Source organism: Tenrec ecaudatus, chromosome 3, assembly GCF_050624435.1.
Source record: "Tenrec ecaudatus isolate mTenEca1 chromosome 3, mTenEca1.hap1, whole genome shotgun sequence".
In the NCBI taxonomy this organism is placed as follows: domain Eukaryota; kingdom Metazoa; phylum Chordata; class Mammalia; order Afrosoricida; family Tenrecidae; genus Tenrec; species Tenrec ecaudatus.
This window is the reverse complement of record NC_134532.1, coordinates 220361690-220379547: the sequence shown is the minus strand read 5'-3', so window position 1 is coordinate 220379547 and position 17858 is coordinate 220361690. Positions and strand designations below refer to the sequence as shown.

At 60.0% G+C, this 17858-nt stretch overlaps 2 protein-coding genes across 2 annotated transcripts; one reads left to right on the top strand and one right to left on the bottom strand.

Annotated features, from left to right (window-relative positions):
• Positions 1 to 136: 136 nt before the first annotated feature.
• Positions 137 to 5834, top strand: TADA2B (transcriptional adaptor 2B). The gene is made up of 2 exons (XM_075544662.1): positions 137 to 543; positions 4293 to 5834. Exons 1-2 carry the CDS (start codon positions 274 to 276, stop codon positions 5283 to 5285), a joined length of 1263 nt encoding a protein of 420 aa, XP_075400777.1. The 5' UTR covers positions 137 to 273; the 3' UTR covers positions 5286 to 5834.
• A 1159-nt stretch (positions 5835 to 6993) lies between these two features.
• On the bottom strand, positions 6994 to 10358 carry GRPEL1 (GrpE like 1, mitochondrial). The gene is made up of 4 exons (XM_075544656.1): positions 10268 to 10358; positions 9189 to 9348; positions 8045 to 8126; positions 6994 to 7650 (listed from the first exon to the last, which is right to left on the bottom strand). Exons 1-4 carry the CDS (start codon positions 10327 to 10329, stop codon positions 7304 to 7306), a joined length of 651 nt encoding a protein of 216 aa, XP_075400771.1. The 5' UTR covers positions 10330 to 10358; the 3' UTR covers positions 6994 to 7303.
• Between the last annotated feature and the right edge of the window lie 7500 nt (positions 10359 to 17858).

The following is a 17858-nucleotide window of genomic DNA, read 5'->3' as shown; positions in this document are numbered from 1 at the left end:
CCTCACTTCCGCCCGGCGCGTTCCCAGTCCGAGTCTGAGCGGGGCGTCGGGCGTTGGCGGCGCAGGGCGGGGCGGGCAACGCGGGCAGCGCGCAGGCGCGGCGGGGCTGGGGCGCGCAGGCGCCTGCGTGCTGCGGCGCGGCAGCGACGGCGGCCCATGGCGCCTGCGCGCTGAGGCCCGGCTGGGCGCGGCGGTACGAGCGGCGGCGGCGGTTGTGCGGCGGCTGGGGGCGCGGCGGCGGGAGCCCCTTGCGGCTGAGTGCCCCGTGGGAAGATGGCGGAGCTCGGCAAGAAGTACTGTGTGTACTGCCTGGCTGAGGTCAGCCCACTGCGCTTCCGCTGCACCGAGTGTCAGGACATCGAGCTGTGCCCCGAGTGCTTCTCGGCGGGCGCCGAGATCGGCCACCACCGCCGATACCACGGCTACCAGCTGGTGGACGGCGGCCGCTTCACGCTCTGGGGGCCCGAGGCCGAGGGCGGCTGGACCAGCCGCGAGGAGCAGCTGCTGCTGGACGCCATCGAGCAGTTCGGCTTCGGCAACTGGGTGAGTGCGCCTTGGGGACTGGGGTCCCGGCCTCCGGACCCGGGCTAACTCGCTGTCCCGCGTCTCGGGGCTGAGAACCCTAGACCCTCACTCACCGCCCACTCTCCGGCCTGGAGACCCAGACCCCGGCTCACTGTCCCCATTTCAGGCTGGGGACTCCGACCCCAGCTTATAGCCCATGTCCCTGGGCAGAGTACCCCAACCCTGCCTCACTGTCCACTTCCCCACAGGGAATCCCCCACCCCAGCCCCCAGGCTCACTGTTTATGCCCCAGGGCTGCGGACCTGGTTCTTCAGGCTGGGAGCCCTGACTCAGAGCTGGTGACCCTGGTCCCATGCCTGGCATGGGCCCCTCAGCTCTGGGCACTTCGGGCCAAGCACTGTCCACTCGTGTGACAGTGTAAGAGAAAAGGCCAGCGCGTGACTTTTCAAGTAGGTTGCATACTGCCACCTCCTGTGGCTCCTCTGTCCCCGCTGAGTCTGATCTTCCCACTGCCCATCCACACCTCAGCAAGCTGCCATACCAAGCCAGGAGGTGAGAGCCCGCAGGGGCTTCCAGCTCTTGGACAGCATCTCCTGGCAGCCCCTGGTGCGGCCCTGAGTAGCAGGCCTCCACACACTGCCTGCCCAACATTAGCGCGCACACAGGCCCCTGTTACAGGGCAGGGGCTGTGTCTTGAGCCAGAGTGAGGCCTGGCATCTGCATTCTGCACCTGCCCCCCAGTGCACTGCCCACTCTGGGTAGTGGTGTCCCTCTCTGGCCCACCAGCCTGGCCTAGTTGCTCTGCCCGAAGCAGCTTTGGACATGTCTCTGGGTGCCTGTCCATGTGTACAGGATGGGCCACACGTGTCTTAGGTGGTGGCCGCAGATGCACAGAAGCTGACCTAGTGCCCAGGGGCAGCAGTCTGGGAATGGCCTATTGTCTTAACCGGGCTGGTTGGTCTATTCGTTTTTTTCATCCCTGCTCTCTCGTGTTGTCTGTCGTGACCCTGGCCTCGTCCGGCTGTAGACCAGCTGTGGCTTAAGGAGCGAGCTGCCTGCAGACTGACAGTTTCTTCTCCCTTCCCTTCTCTCCCCCACAGGTGGTGCAGCTGGTGACCGTGCCGCTGCAGTTGTCCTGGGGGGGGGGGCAGGGAGGGCCCAAGAGAATCTGTGTCTGATGGGCATGAGCGGCAGGGCCCGGCGGCAGAGGTCGCTGAGTGTGCAATGGGCACGTCCAGTTGCCTTGGAGGGACCAACTGGGAGCATTCTCTCAGGATGAGTCTCGGACCATGCCTCCTGCCTCCTTGGGTACTGAGACCTATTCTTGTGGTCCTAGCAAAGGCTAAAGGCCCCTCGGCCAACATGGGGCCTGTGGCTCTTGACTCGGGTCCTCCTTTTGCTGGAGCTGCAGCCTGGGGGCCCTTGGTCAGGTTGCCAGGCACACTGTCAGAAGCCCCCTTTGCTGCCTTCTCCATGAAAGGGGTCAGCAGTCCTGATGTTAATCCTCATCGCCCCCTTCCTGCAAAGAGCAGGTTGTTTCTTCTCAACAGCCAGCAGAAAAGCACTCAAACCGTGGTTGTGTCTCTGTGAACTTTGGGCGACTCATAAGCGCACACGTGCACCCACTCATTAATGTACACGCACACACTCAGCTCAATGTGTGACAGTGGGCAGCCGTGGGAAAGGCATTCCCCATGTAGAATACTGTTCCTGTTTCGGCCATTCTGGAGGAGAGCCTGCTTTTCAAATCTCATTTCCCCAAACCTGTGCGTTGCTTCTATCTTTACACCCATACACCCATGCATCCATCACTATCTGCCCAACGCCCAGCCAACCATCTATCCCCCACCCACCCTCTTCCTCATTCATGCCCTCATCCTTTCATCCTTCCATCTGCCCAGCCTCCAGGCAACCAACTTTCCCTTAATCCATGATCCCTCCCTACCCCCTGCTTCCCCTCATCCAACCAACTGCTTCCCAGGAAGCCCCTTCTGCTGTCCACCCCCATCAGTCTGCCCACTGTCCATCAGGAGTACACACATGCTTGGCCTGAACTGCTGAGGGGTCGCTGGCCTTCCCCTTCACTATGTGGATGTCATGGTGACCCTCAGGAGGTGACAGACTGTCCCCTCCCTTGCAGGAGGAAGGCCAGTCTCTTGTGCCCACTGGTGGGTCAGGCTGGGAGAAGCCATCTCGCCTGTAACTCCAGGGGTGGCCTGATGCGTCGCGCTCTGGTCTGGACTGTCCCTGAGACCCACCCTGGGCTCCCAGGGTGATTCTGTCTGCTGTGACTGGCAGCAGCATGGCCAGTGTTGTTGGCTGACGGGGGCCCTGGCAGGCAGGCAACAACCCTCTGACTTGTGGCGTGAGTCCACAGTGCTGGGGTCCCTCTGAGGCTCTGAGTCCTGGCAGGAAGGTGGCATTCAGATGCCTGAGGTGTGAAGAGGATGGCCTGGTGCAGGCTGTGGCCAGTAGTCATGCTCTGCCCCCCTGCCTGAAAGGTGTAGACATTTTCTGTGACAGTGTGTGGGTCCCATGGCCTCGCTGGCAAACGTGGAGGGCACCAGAGTGCCCCATCCTTCTCACCCACCACTGGGACGGGATTTGCAGATCTTGCTCCGTCTGAAACAGGCTTCTGAGGCACAGAACACGTGCATCCTCAGTGACCCCAGGTCGGCAGGGTCAGCAGTCAGCCCTGTAGCCATCCTGCCCTATGGGCAGGAGCCCTGGCCAGGCTGGAGCTTGTGGGCAGTGGTGCCTGCTGGCCCAGTGTTGAGGGACGGGGACATTGAGGATGCGTGGGGCAAGGTGCTGCCCACTGTCAAGGATGTGAGCAGGAAGCAGGACTGGACTGGTTGTCTGGCATGTGTGGTCTCGTGTGATGTCACCCCCTCCCCCACTCCCCATCATGTGGGCTTGAGCATAGGTGAGAGGGGTTGGGGGAGGGGGGCTCAGGTGACAGGTACACCTTCTCCAAGTACAGCTCAGAAGCCCTGTAAAGGGGACGGCTCTGGCCAGATGCCACTCTGCCCAGGGCCCCCAATGTGTCAGGACCCTATGGCCAGCAGGGAGGGGAGGGAACGGCGGCTGAGCGAGCCATCCTCCGGCCTCACTGGCGCGGTTTCGTGGTCGCCGGTGAGGAAGAGGCCCCTTGGTGGAGGAAGAGATTGAGGGCGGCCTACAGCTTCCTGCCATTAATAAGCTGGAGTCGGGGCTCCCAGGGGCCGCCCCAGCTCCTGCGGCACCCGCTGCTGAGTCATGGTGCCCTGTGCAGGGTGGGGCGCTGGACCGGGGAGATGGCAGTGCCAGCCAGGTGCTGCGAAACCCCTCCCCCAGTCCCCCCTACAAGCCCCACTCAGCAACCCTGCTGGCATTCTGCATGAGCATGACCTCATCTGGTGACCCCGCCCCCCAACCACTGGCCACCTCTGGTCTCTGTGTCATACCAGTGAGGGCCACAGAACAGCAGACCCTCTGGATCTAGTGCTTTACCAGGGCCCTTCTATGCTGAGGGGAGGGTCCAGACTGGGTGAGTGCCCCACCTACAGGTGGACACTGGGGTCTGTTTCTCTCTCTCTGAGCAGTGGGTGCCTTGTGTGGATGGCCCTGCTGTGAGAGCCGCCGGCCCCTGCAAATGACAGTGAGGCTCATTCCACCCGCTGTAACCGGTGCCACTGCAGGCATCTTGGTGGATGATGCCCCCACCTTCACTCCCGGGTCCTCCCATAGTGGACGTGGCTGGTCTCTAGCGTGCCCTCTCATTGCAGGAGGACATGGCGGCGCACGTAGGCGCATCGCGGACGCCGCAGGAGGTGATGGAGCACTACGTGAGCATGTACGTGCACGGCAACCTGGGCAAGGCCTGCATCCCCGACACCATCCCAAACCGCGTCACGGACCACACGTGCCCCGGCGGCGGCCCGCTCTCCCCCAGCCTGACCACGCCGCTGCCCCCGCTGGAGATCTCGGCGGCGGAGCAGCAGCAGCTGGGCTACATGCCGCTGCGTGACGACTACGAGGTGGAGTACGACCAGGAGGCCGAGGCGCTCATCAGTGGGCTCTCGGTCAACTACGACGACGAGGACGTGGAGATCGAGCTCAAGCGCGCGCACGTGGACATGTACGTGCGCAAGCTGCGTGAGAGGCAGCGGCGCAAGAACATCGCGCGAGACTACAACCTGGTGCCTGCCTTCCTGGGCAAGGACCGCAAGGACAGGGAGCGCGCCACGCGGCGCAAGGTGGCCAAGGAGGAGCGGGAGCTGCGGCTGCGCCTGCGCCCGCTGTGCCAGTTCCTGCCGTGCCGGGAGCTGGACGAGCTCTTCGAGAGCATGCACAAGGAGAAGGCGCTGCGCGCCAAGATCCGCGAGCTGCAGCGCTACCGCCGCAACGGCATCACCAAGATGGAGGAGTCGGCCGAGTACGAGGCGGCGCGGCACAAGCGCGAGAAGCGCAAGGAGAGCAAGGGCCTGGCCGCCTGGAGGCGGGGCCGGGAGGACGGCCGCGAGGGCGAGTTCGCGGCCATTGAGCACCTGCCGGGCTTCGAGCTGCTCTCGGACCGAGAGAAGGTGCTGTGCAGCTCGCTGAGCCTGAGCCCCGCACGCTACGTCACCGTCAAGACCATCATCATCAAAGACCACCTGCAGAAGCGCCAGGGCGTGCCGGCCAAAAGCCGTCTCCCTAGCTACCTGGACAAGGTCCTGAAGAAGAGGATTCTGAGCTTCCTCACCGAGAGCGGCTGGATCTCCAGGGACGCCGCCTGAGACCGCCCGCCCGCCCGCCCACTGTCTAGGAGCAAGCCTCGGGCACACAGGCTCGTGCTTCGCGCAGCCGGCTGCTAAGGGAGCTGTGTGGGCAGGCGGCCGCCCTTCCCGGTGGCCGCCCAGCAGCAGACTGGCACGAGGCACTTTAGATGGGCAGGGCGGAGAGTCGAGAGATCCTGTGAGGAGGTTCTGGTGGGGCGCAGCCACCCTGAGGGCACCCCCACGGCCAGCAGCAGCTTCGGGAACCTATCTTGTGCTGAGTCTGTGATTGGCTCCAGGCGAGGAGGGCCTCCCTGCCTGCCCTTCCCCAGGCTCGCCAGGCCAGCTGTTCCCAGACCTGTCCCCAGTGCAGCCCTGCCCTCGGGAGTCCCCCCTCTAGGACTAGCTGACCCAGGGCTGCGCAGGATCTCCAGCCGTGGGGTGCGGTTGCCTCCGCCCAGCCAGACTTTGCCACCCTCTCTGGCCGTCGCCACCCTAGGCCAGGAGGCACTCCTCATCGGAACTTAGGCCGTGCCTGCACCTGAGGTCACATTAAAGTTGTTTGAAACACTGGTCTCCCCAGGATGACTTCCTAACTGCACCTTCTCCCCTACCTGCCCCTGGGGAGCACACGTGGCTGAGAGCCAGGGCAGACTTATGACCTGCAGTGGGCCTGGTGCTGTTCACACCCTGGGGGATTGTGGGGAACACGAGGACTTCTAGTCAGCGGGGCCCCAGCTCAGGCAGGCGAATGTCTGCTGTCTCCTAATCGGAATGGCCACTAGGTCCTGTGGGGTCAGGGTAGACAGAGCCAAGGCAGGTATGAGTGTCCCAGGTACATGGGAACTGGTTGTGTCCTGTCCCCAGCTCCTCTCTGAGCTGACACCATCATCCCACTTTTTTTTTTGTTTGCTTTGACCTTGAGCACCCAAAATGACGAGAACCACCCCTAAGCCTCAGGCACCACAGAGCAGAACAGGCCTCCCTTCAGCTCAGTGAGCCTCAGACCTGCTTCCCACCAGGCCCATCCCTGACACTCTGCCTGAGCCAGGGCCACCAACAGGCCTTGTCCTGGGATGGCACCTGGCAGAAGGTATGAGGAAAACTTCTGACCCTGCCTCCAATGCCCACCAGCTGAGCACCAGACAGCCCCAACAGGTTTCTGAGTAGGAGGGGCTCTTGTGTAATCCACCCAGGTCTCTTGAGGGCACAGCAAGATGACACTGTACCACTCTGTCCAGCAAGGCCCGCTGAAACTGTGGCATATTGTCCTATCAGCGCTGGCTATTGCTGCGTCAGCTATGGGAACGGGTGTCCATGTGTATGGAGGGCCCAGGGGCGGGGTGGGCCGCAGTGGCCCAGGTCCTCCCATGAGCAGACTGGGAGGCGGCTCCTTCCTGAGGGCTGGCTCACCCCAGCACCTGTTCTCCCAGATGCAGGAGAGCAGTGAAGGCCCTGCACAGGGCGCCTCCCCAGGAGCCAGCACCCGTTAGCAGCTCAGCCCAGCATCCGAGCGTACCAGGGCTGTGCCTGAACTGAAGGTCTGTAAACAGGTACAGGGCAGGGCATAAGTACAAATACTGCTAATATCACCTGCAGCCCCGGCACACACACTCCTCCCATGAAGACTCCGGGCATGCCTCCTCAGGGCACTCCCATGGAAAAACAGTTCTGCCCCTCCCGAGGGCCACACCCGGGCGGAGAAGTGGGTTGGGAGGAGACAGCAGACCCAGGTCCTAAAGATGCTTTATTAGTTTAAAAGCCTCGTGGCACCAGCAGACCGTGTGATCCGTGACACGCTATTGGCCCTGTAATGTCCACAGGTCCCCCAAGAACAGGGATCTAGGAATAAAAAACTGAAGATCCAGTGGCAGACCTGGCAGTCACCACCACTGGGCAGCAACGTGTGCCTCTGTGGCCTCTGGCTGCCTGTGATCCCCAGGAGGGCCGGGAGTCCCGAGCAGTGGGAGAAGGGATGGCGGGCAGGCTAGTCTTCCAGAGTCCCAGCAGTGAGTGCACTAGGCGGCCTTGCTGGGCACTTATGCCTCCTTGACCACGCCGACCAAAGCGGGCCGCAATGTGCGGCCGTGCAGCTTGTAGCCCACCTTGCTGACTAGTGCCACCGTGCCCGGCTCCTTGCCCTCCACTGGAGCATGGAACAGGGCCTCGTGTTCATAGGGATCGAACTTGGCCCCGACAGGGTCCAGCCTGAGCAGGCCGTGCTTGGTGAACACCTTCTGGATCTGGACCTCCGTCATGACCAGGCCCTCGTACAGGCTCTTGAGGTGGGGGTTGTCCTCGCGGACCTGGTCTTGGGGAACGCTTTGCGTGGCCTTCTCCAGGATGTCTGCGACCTCCAGCAAGTCCTTGCAGAAGCCCTGGATGCCTGCAGAGAGGGGAGAAGTGAGCTTCTGGTGGAGGGGGGGCACTCCTGCTGCTCCATCAACAGCCCTGTGGGTCCCGTGTAGGGCTGCCTGCCTACAGCTCACACCCACGGGTGCTTTCCTTGGAAGGACAAAACTGTCTGAGTCACAGGCTCGGGAACCCCAGGGGGCAACTGTGTCCTGTGAGGCTGAGTGTCGTCCAGACTCAGAATGGGCTTGATAAGTAGGGCCAAGTGTCGGCAGGAAGTGGAAGGCCCGGGAGGCGGGCTCTCAGGACTCTGGCACCCACCCCAGGCCACCCTGCCACTAAGCCCTCCCATACTGGCTGCTGATCTGGACATGGCTCCTGCCAGCCTAATGACCCTCTGCCAGCACCCGTGCCACCCTCACAGGTACCATATAATTTTGCCTCTTCCACTAATTTCTGACTTCTTTGCCGCAAGTTCTCAGTGTCTGCCAAAGCACGCTTGTATTTTTCCTAGAGAGAAATATCCACGAACAAAACAGAACAAATCCACAGGAGGCCAACCAGACCAAGGCTGCAGCACACACCCCCACCCCCGCTTATGCCACACCTGTGTCTGAGGAAGGAGACCAACTTAGAGAAAACAGGGCTGAGCAGGTAGCCAGCCAATCACCCTGGCCCTGAACTCCAGGGCAGATGCCGCACTGGAGACCAGAGCAAGCGCCTCAGGCCTGGGAAGAACAGATGCCCAGAGCACCCGGGTTACACCTTCCCTTTGTGACAGCTGCTGCCAGTCCTCCCATCCTGCTGCTCACTACCACTCCTGAAATTCTAGCATTCCCTTCGTCACTAGGGAGGGCGGCCGCCCCTAGTTCAAATCCTGGCACTGCCACTTGGCAGCTGGTAACCTTGGCAAGTTTACATAATCTGTGGGGGCCTCCATTTCCTTATCTGAAAGGGGGTAGAGGCATAGCAGTTAACTCACAGGGTACTGAAGATTGCTTCAGTATTGGCACTTGAAGAGCTTTACATCCTCCATAAATCCTTAGAGAAGTGGACGCTTTCTCGTCCAACAACCGCCCACACGACTGAATAGTTCATAAAACCCCTCCCTCCCACTAGGCATGCAGCTCTTGCAACTGCTTACATTCTTCCCCAGCATCCACCTTAAACTGCCTGCGGAAGCGCTCCTGTGCAGAGACCGTTGTAGGCTTTGATTCACTACCATTTGTGGAGCACACAAGATGACTCTCGCCACAGAGCTGGGCCCACAAAGACCTGGGCAGACGATGGACGCTCGCTGGAGTTTGGCCTGTCCATCAACACAACTCTGAGGCTGACTGGGGAGCTCCGTGGACCTGTCTCCCTCAGGGAGAAAACTCTACTTCAATCTAGGGCGTGGAGCAGATCCAAATGGCTCACAACCTTGAGGCTTTCAATGTGTGCCACTCTCCTCAGTGCTACCAATGACCCCAGCTCCTGAGGGAGGTTCCCCCAAGTTCCCTGAAGTAGGGGATGAAGTGGATGAGCTGCAGAAGTGCTGGGCCAGCAAGCTGTGCCCCTGCGAGGCCTTACCATGGTCTCCTTCAGCTGCCCCTCCAGTTTCACCTTTTCTTCCAAGAGCACCTTCTCTGGGGAGGTAGGGTCAGCCTTCTGTCCACTCTGCCCCGAGTCCTCCTCCAAGTTCTGGCCATTCTTTTGCTTGGCGGCAGTGCACAGTGGCCGAGGGGCAGATCTAAGTGTTGGAGATGAAGCCGGGAGTCTGTCACCTGCTCCTTACAGTCAGGCTCATGGTTTAGAAAGGTGGGGTGGGGTTGTTCATCATATGTTGGGGAGAAATTCTTTGAGATCTAATAAAAGTAAACCCCATTTGACGTGCACGGTGGTGAGCTGCCCTGGAGTTGGCCCAGTCGCACGATGACTGGTGACCCTAAATACAACGAGGCCAGTGGGTTCTGTTTGGAAGCAGAGAGCAGATAGCCAGGCCATCTTAGATGGAAGCTGCGCTCCCTGGCCCAGCATGCCAGCGCGGCACCTCCATCTGCACACGGGGCTTGGCTAGGAGGTCTTCTGAATGGAAGGTGAGGACCCCCTCACCACTGCCCTCTGTTCGCAGACAGCGCCCGCGCACCATCACCCTGGTCTTCCTCCGTCCCAAGCACCCCGCCCACGCCCGGTGGGGCCAGCACTGCCACTGATCACCGGCAGCCGAGCAGAGCTGCTGCCCACCGGGCGGCGGGCCAACCGAAAGGTGAGGGCGACGCCCAAGGTCACCATTAATCGCGCGGGAGCGCGGCGCTGCATTCGCCGGGCAGGCCTCAGTGCCCGTGGACACGAGGCGCCCCGCGACTCGCTCGGCCCGCTAAACCTTTGAGGACAGAGCCGCTGACAGTCCCGGCCCTGTCAAGCGGCTTCTCCCGGGTCCCGGGCCCGCCCCAAGCCCCGGGGAGGCGCGCTCCCGCCGAGTAGGATTATGCGCCTCCGTCCCTCAGCGGCTCTGGGAGCCGGGGCCCGGGCCACGGCGTTGCTCGGGGCTCGCGCCCCAGGCGCCCGCGGGGAGCGTCACGGGACGTCATCCGGGACCTGCTTGCCGCGACACTCGGAACCCGCGACACCCAGCTCCCAGACGCGGCCCCAGGCCCCGTGCTCCGTACCTAAGAGGCCGCGCCAGGGCCGGGAGAGCGCGCCGCGCCAACCCCACGCACCGGACCGCCATGATGCCCGCCTTCACTGCGCACGCGCCCTCGGGCCACGAAACGGGCGCAGACTCCGTAGTCATTTTGCCCGCCCACCCATCTCTTTAGCCAATCCGAGACCACGTATGTGTGATGGACAGTTTATACTCGCCAGTACTTGAGGTCCGGGGGCGGGCTCTGGGGACCTTCGGGAGCCACATAAGGTGAGGAGGTGAAAGGTGAAGAGAACACTGGGAGGAGACTGTGGGGCGTAATCAGGCAAAAGCCAATGGGGAGCGAGGAGGGACGGGGCGTGCGTCGTGGAGGGGCGGGTGGAACCTGCACGCTGCCGCGCCCATTTCACTAGCTTCTATACGGAGACCGTCTCCCGCTGCTCTTCCGGCGCGGAGTCCGGCCTTCGTCCCCGGCGGAGCGCACCGGGCGCTCGCAAGCTCTGGTAGGAGCTCGGTTCGCGGCGGTCCCTGGCCCTGTTCCGGCCACCACCCGCGCCGAGGACGGGGCGGCCGCGGGAAGCCAAGCAGCGGGCTCAGGGCCGCAAGGATTTTTAGAAAGCGAGGTTGGGGAAGAAGTCGGGCCTAGGCGTTTTGTTGTAGAAAGTCGAGCAGTAAATGGGCCGAATTTGTTAGTTTCAACGTTGGGTGATGGGCAGCTATCCTTAGGAGCCGCCAGGTCGCTTTTGACTCAATCCACGGGGCTCGCCATAGTCCTCACCTACAGTATGTCAATTTCTTCTCCTCAGCCTTTGCCTGGCTTTCATCGGCAGGAATATAGGTGGGTGGGGGTTTGTAGTTGTATTTTTCCATCTCTGGTTTTCTCAACAGAAAAGGACAAAATTAAATAACGCTCGCCGGAAAACGTTTGAGACACACCCAGAATTCCTGGATTCCAAGACTTTCACCTCTCTGAGGGAGGCCAGTGCTCAGCCTGGGCTTGGGCTGAACCCGACTTTGTCCCTCCATTGGGGGCCCAGGAGGCTCCTGTCTGGTGGAGCCTCCCTCCGACCTCCCAAGTGAAGAACTACCTGGAATGTTACCTTGCAGAAAGCAAACCCTCTCTTCTTCAGTTTGTAGTCCCGAAAGCCACTTAGCTGCTCACGTTGACAGCCCACACTGGGTGCCAGGAGCAGGCAGGCGGTAAGGCCCAGAAAGGTGAGATAGGACCACAGGACAAGAGAACCAAGGAGCGGAACAGCTGGGACTGAGGTGGAACCCATGTGGACCAGGGGAGAACCAACCAGCCATGAGCACCCATTTGCAGACACTCAGATATATACTTGGGATGGAAATCATCCCAGCACCCGTCTGTCAGGATGTCACACGGTGGTGGCTTGTTTGTGGTTGTGATGCTGGAAGCTACTGTCCCACCCCCACAGCTCCAGCACCAGCAGGGTCACCCTCTTGGACAGCTGTCAGTGTAGCATCCAGCCTAAGAGTAGGCAGAAAGGTCTGGTGATTTATTCCCACAAGTTAACCCATGAGACCTGTGGACCCACGGGCTAGAAGACACTCAGGAAGGACAGGATCGGCCACAGGGGCCTGAGATGGAAATGGGGCCAGCACTGCTTGACCCTACTGTGCATGGGCTCAGCAGGAGTCAGCTTGGACTTGCCAGCAAGGAGCAGCAGTTCTATAGTGTCAGGGAGTCAGGGTTAGGAGCAGCGGTGTGCTGGTGGCAATGTGAAACTCCGGATGTTTGGAGGTGTGAGCAGAGAGCACTTACAGTTCATCTAGGACAGCAGTTCTCAACCTGTGGGCCGCATGTGACCCCTTTGGGGGTTGAACAATCCTTTCACAGGAGTCACCCGGTTCATAACTAGCGAAATTACAGTTATGAAGTAGCAACGAAAATAATTTTATGGTTAGGGGGTCACCACAACATGAGGAACGGTATTAAAGTGTCGAGGCATGAGGAAGGTTGAGAACCATTGATCTAGAACTTTGTTTGCTTTATGAGCAGCTCCGTAAGCGGAACGTGGCGGCAGAAGCTGCTGGTGGAATGAGGGTCAGTGGTCAGGTCAGTGCTGAACCAATGATGCGTATTTTCCTCTTCCGGTGTGTGGAATTTTCCACTGTCAGTGACCTTGAGCTGGAGTCAATGCAGCCAAGGGTCGGAGGAGAGAACACTGCCGTGTCCCGTAACATGCAGGTCGCCCCCCTCGTGGTGGGCCTCTTGGGGTCAGGGCCAGCCAGCTGCTGGTGGATGTTTCCAGACCAGAGTTTTCCCAGAGGTGCCTGTGCTGTCACCTTGTGGCCGTGCTCAGAACTGCTCGGATCGCACCCACAAACTGTCCCCATTGAGTTGTGGGCCAGAGGGACACTGCCTGTCATCAGGATTCCAAGCCTGCTGATGGTTCCGGAAGCCGCAGACATCTTTTTCCCAGGAGCAGCTGGTGGACTCGGCCTTTGGCTCAGCAGTCTGTGCCCAAACTGTTGTGCCTCAAGGGTCCCTGTCCTGAATGCACACACGGGCCACCTCCCCACAAACTCCCAGAGCCTAGAATTGGGCCAGCACAGCCACACACAGGGGACAAGGCAAACCAAGCAGGGTGTAGTGTCCCACCAGAGAGCAGGCTCTCCGTGTCAGAGAAGTGTCCGGTGGGGTTCTCTGTAGTGGACTGCTGGCCCTTCACTGGTGTGCTCCAATCCCTGACCTCTTGGTTAGCAGCCAAGGGCTTCACCGTGTTTGCCATGACTTCCAAGCGCAGAGACAAGGTCAAGTTAACTGGGAGGATCAAGGTTAGGCTGCCATCTTGAATCTAGGACCCACCCTCCTCTTCCTATTGCATGTACATGCCTAGATCGTCCCCCTCCCATGGCTTGTATTGCCTGTGGCACAACCCCGTCCTGTGACGTATGTGGTTACCTGTAATCAAGGGGCTTGCACGCCCCTAAGGATATATAAGCCTTGGTTCGGAATATATTCTTGCCTCCTGTCTCTCACCTCCACGTGGACCACTGAGAGGGGCTGAGGCGAGCACGCTACCATGAAATGTCTGACTCCTCCCTTTTACTCTCTCCTTTCTCCTATGGCTTTACTATGGTCTTTATATCGCATCACCGTACAACTGTGCCTGCGAACCCCGCGGTTTTCAGAGGCTGCTTTACTATGGTCAGCACAAGCACCAGGAGAGCGGCTCAGCCAGCTCCAGGGACAGGCAGGTCCGGGCTGGGCAGGTCTGACATCTCAGGGGCTGGACATTGCTCTTGGACTCCATGTCCAAACAAGCAGGCGCAGGGCCTCGTGGTGCAACGTGAACAGCTTGGCTGTGGAACAAAACGAGCCTCGTAGGAAGGGCCTAGTGACCAGCTTCTGAGATGGCAGCTGTTGGGGCCCAGGGAGCGTGCCTCGGACGGACACATGGGGGCCAGCGGCCGGTTTGTCCAGGCATCCCTGACTGCCCCTCACACGCACACATCCAGGGCTGCTGGGATGGGGAGGAGACTCTCGGCAGAGGTGCACAGACCACCTAGTGGGCTGACCATGAACAGCTGGGCTTTTCCTCTGGGTCAGCAGGAGGGCGTTAGCCAATAATGTTCTTGATAAGAGCACCTCCACAAGGGGCCCAGGTGCTTGAGCCCAAAGAGCATGCCGTGAGGAGAGCCAAGCGCTGGGTGATCAGCTGCACGGAGGACAAGCGAGTGCGGGTACCAGCCTTTCCGGGGAACCTTCCAGAGGCAGGCAGAAGCCGCTCCCCCACAGGGTGAAGCGCTATGACTCTAGTGCACACGGGGTGCCTCCATCTCTTCATATGGCCCCGGTCTTGTGTCCAGTGTGGGTGACAGATGATGGAAGGAGAGGCCAGGGGCCCCAGGAGGACTCTTTGCAAGAAGCAGTCCTGTGTATTTATGTCCCCACCAGGGGGACCTGACCCTGCAGCCCAGAAGCAGCAGTGTCATGGGGTGAGGCCAGGGCAGCGGGCCTGCCCCTGAGCATCTAGAGGAGGAGGCCCCTGGATCCATGAGACCAGGGCTTGTGGCGGCCCCTTCCAACCCCCAAGGCCAGGACCTTCAGGGCTGCCCTGCTGTGCTCCTGCCACCACCTCCTCCCCATCCTCGTGAGGCCTCCAGATACTATGCCAGTTCCATTTTAAGGCCCTTCCTACTGAAAAGAAGGCCCTGCTCCCAGGTTAGCACAAGCTCGGACTGTGTAGTAACCCATGGTAACCGCCACCATTAATCCCCGAAGACTGTTGGAGGGGCTCCACAAAACAGCTGGTCTCTCACATCAGCTGACGGTCACCTGGCCCCAAGCACGGAGGAAGAGACCATGGCCAGAGAGACCTGCCTTATCTCTGCCTCCCAGCGTCTGGTGCCACCTCCACAGGATTGGGTTCAGGTTGGGGGTTTGTACTCGATCTGAGGGCAGTGGGAGGTTGGGAGTGTGGAACAACCTACGCTGGGCCTTTGCCGCCTCACAGGCTGGCGAACATGTAGTCCACTCTACAGGTCAGGCAGGTGGCAGCCTGGAGGCTTCTGTCCACTCTCAACCCAAGAACCAGACCCTACAGCACAGGGTACAACTGCCCTCTGAGTTTCTGAGACGGTAACTAAGGGAGGAGGAAGTCCCATCTTTCTCATGTATGGAATAGGAGCCTTCTTGTGAGGGGAAATTGTCTTTTCAGGGAAAATAGATTTTAACCCCTACCTCACACATACATAAATATCAACTCCACATGAACTGCACATCTTAAGTGCAAAAGGTGAACTAATAAAACTTGTAGAGGACACCACAGGACTGCTTTGGAGATTCGGAGTTGGGAAAGACATTCTAAAACAGGACTCAAAAATGCCAACATGGAATGAAAAAAAGCCAAATTGCATTATTAAAAATGAAAACTGTTCATCACAATATACCAACTGGGATGGGGCGTACAGTTGGGTGGATAGCTGCCTTCCAAGAACCAGCTCCGAGTGGTGAGGGCCTTATGTTCAGGAAACACTGCTGGGCCTCTGTCCCTTCACTGTGCCCAAGCCTTGGCTGTCCTGTGAAGCCTCTCGATCTGCCCCTCCACACCCACGCTGTCTCCAGTGGCTCCTGACCTTGTGTCTAAAGCAAGGGAGTTGGACGACGATTCTGTGGTCTGTAGGACTTCTGGAAGTGGATTGCCAGTTCTTTATTTCTAGTCTTTGGCTGGAAGACCTGTTGAAAGCTGCCCACCACTGCCGGGACCCTGCTGGTGTCTGACACCACACCGGGGCCTCACTTCCTGAATTAGACTCAACATGGCTCTCATAATCCCTTAAGTCAGAGATTGACTCTCCACCTGTGTGTGGGTCATGACCCCTTAGGGGTCAAAAGACCCTTTCACAGGGATCGGCTGACTCGTGGTCACCACAACAGGAGGTGGGGTATGAAAGGGCCGTGGCATTAGGGAGGTTGAGAACCCCTGCCTTAAACGATTTGTAACTTGTGCATGTCCTATACCTGTGGTCCTCATGTTGGTGAGGGCGGCGCAGGACCAGCGGGCAGTGTTTCCTTTGGCTGTGCTGGAACTGACCCTGTGCCACCCAACACCAGCGGGCCCGAGCGCTCTACTGGAAATGTAAGGTCTCTCTCCGAGGTAGATTTCAGCTTCGGTCCTTGGCTCCGCAGGAGGAAGATTTCACGCCGAAGCCTGGCTCATGATCCAAGTGAATTAAATGAGAGTTAAAAGAAGCTTTGCGGCACCCATAGGATTCCTTTTGACCTGGCAGAAGACTGCTCAGGGTCCCACAAGGATCTCTCTCCAAAGTTTCCTCCCACGAAGACAAGACCCTTCTCCCTTCCGGTCCCTGCCTTTTGAAGGGTTCCCGGGGAGGCGTGGTGAACGACCCCAGGTCGCTCCCATTAGCTGAATTGCAATCACCTGGCCCAGATGGGCTGCTCCAGGTGTAACACCCATCCTCGCCCACTGGCAGGAAAATCCAGCTTTGTCCTATGCTGGCTCACCTGGGCATGCGTCAATGGACTTTCCATCCCTGATGCTAGCTACCTAACAGAAACAGCTTCTAAGGGTCTGGGTTCGGGTCTCAGGGGCGGGAAGCGGCCACCCCCACTCTCAGGTGGGCGGAGCCATCCCCCGTGGAAGAAGGTGCCCCGGGGCACCAGGCTAGTACGCCCACAGCTCAAGTCCCTGGACTGCCTCCTTCAGGGTCCTGTGGGACTGCCCCAGGAACTGGCCCCTCCGCCCCTCCGGATGGCAGCTCCCCGCAGCCACTGGGCCTCGAGGGGATTTGGAGAGCAGACCCCTCGCATCGCAGCTTTAGTGACCCCTGGATGGGTCCGCCCGTGAGGGCTGGGCAGTGAGGGCTGGGCAGTGGGCGGGAGGAGCAGGCTGAGCTGTGTCCCTTAGTTCTCAAACTAAGTAGCACACCCCGCCCCTGCCCCGCAGGCCGCTCAGCCCCAAGCCCCCACCCAGGGCCTGCCCCCGCACGTGGCACAGCTGGGGCAGGAGGGTCTTTCTCTGCAGGTAGGGTGGACTCACATCGGCCCTAGTGGGAGCAGAGATGGCTGGGGAAGCACCCTGCTCCCCCTCCCCTCTGCTCGCAGTATCCTCCAGGCCCCGCCCCCCGCCCACCTTAGACAATGCACGTTTCCCCAAAAGGCTGCAAAAATGCAGCTTGAAACCCGACACGGGTTTGTCTAGAGAAAAGAATTTTGCGCTGGAGGCCCAGGCATTTTCTTCCAAAAAAAAAATATATACAGTAAACGCCAGGCCTCGTTGGGAGGTGGCGCCTCTGGACGGGCGGGTTGCGGGGGTGGGGGGGTGGAGGGGGGAGAAGGCTCTGTGGGGCCTGCAGCCCACGTGCTGCCGCCTCCAAGAAGCCTCCCGGGCGCCTTCTGCATTTGGACCTGGCTGAGGGGGCCAGAACAGGATGCTGGCCAGGTGAGGGTCTGAAGGCTTCAGATAAATTCTGCCGTTGGGCAGCGAGCGCCTTTGGACCGTGGGCATTGTCCTCCCCAGTCTTCCAGCTCATTGGGGAGCTTCGACAGTGACCTCTCTGCTTTTTAAGCCCATCTCTACCAGACTGTCTCCCTACCTATCTAATCTGCCCATCGTTTCCCCCACCCACCCACCAATTATGGACCTGCCCTTCTCCCTAGTGAATGCACCCATTCCTTCACCCACCAATTCATCCTAATCTAATCGATCACCCATCTAGCTGCCTGCTTCTCTGGCCTACCCATCCTCCAGGGAACATAGTTCTGTTTCTGCAGTTAGGCCTTCCTTCTACTGGTCACCCGGAGACAAGACCCTGTCCCTCAAGTCAGGTGCCCCGTCAGTGACACCATCAAGGCAACACCTCCATGACTAGGGACCCACGCCTGGTCAAGCCGACAGGGAGAGGGCTGGGAGGAGGAAGGGGAGGGTGGGCAGAAACGGAGAGCACAGGACTTCTGGAGGCTTCCCTCAGTCTGTCCCAATTCTCAGAATTATTACGGTCAGCCCAGGGCAAGACCAGTGGGTGGGACTTACGTCATCATTTCAAACGTGGGAAGGCGATCAGCCCTGCTCCAGCTGATGGAGCATCCCCACCATCCGCCCGGGGCGGGCTCTGCCTGGAGCTGG

Excerpts from the sequence above, each read along its gene's own strand:
- TADA2B (XM_075544662.1), top strand. The coding sequence starts at position 274 with ATGGCGGAGCTCGGCAAGAAGTACTGTGTGTACTGCCTGGCTGAGGTC. Across the intron at positions 544-4,292 it reads AGTTCGGCTTCGGCAACTGG|GAGGACATGGCGGCGCACGT; the intron begins GTGAGTGCGCCT and ends CTCTCATTGCAG.
- GRPEL1 (XM_075544656.1), bottom strand. The coding sequence starts at position 10,329 with ATGGCGGTCCGGTGCGTGGGGTTGGCGCGGCGCGCTCTCCCGGCCCTG. Across the intron at positions 9,349-10,267 it reads GCCCTGGCGCGGCCTCTTAG|ATCTGCCCCTCGGCCACTGT; the intron begins GTACGGAGCACG and ends TCCAACACTTAG. Across the intron at positions 7,651-8,044 it reads GGAAGAGGCAAAATTATATG|GCATCCAGGGCTTCTGCAAG; the intron begins GTACCTGTGAGG and ends CCCTCTCTGCAG.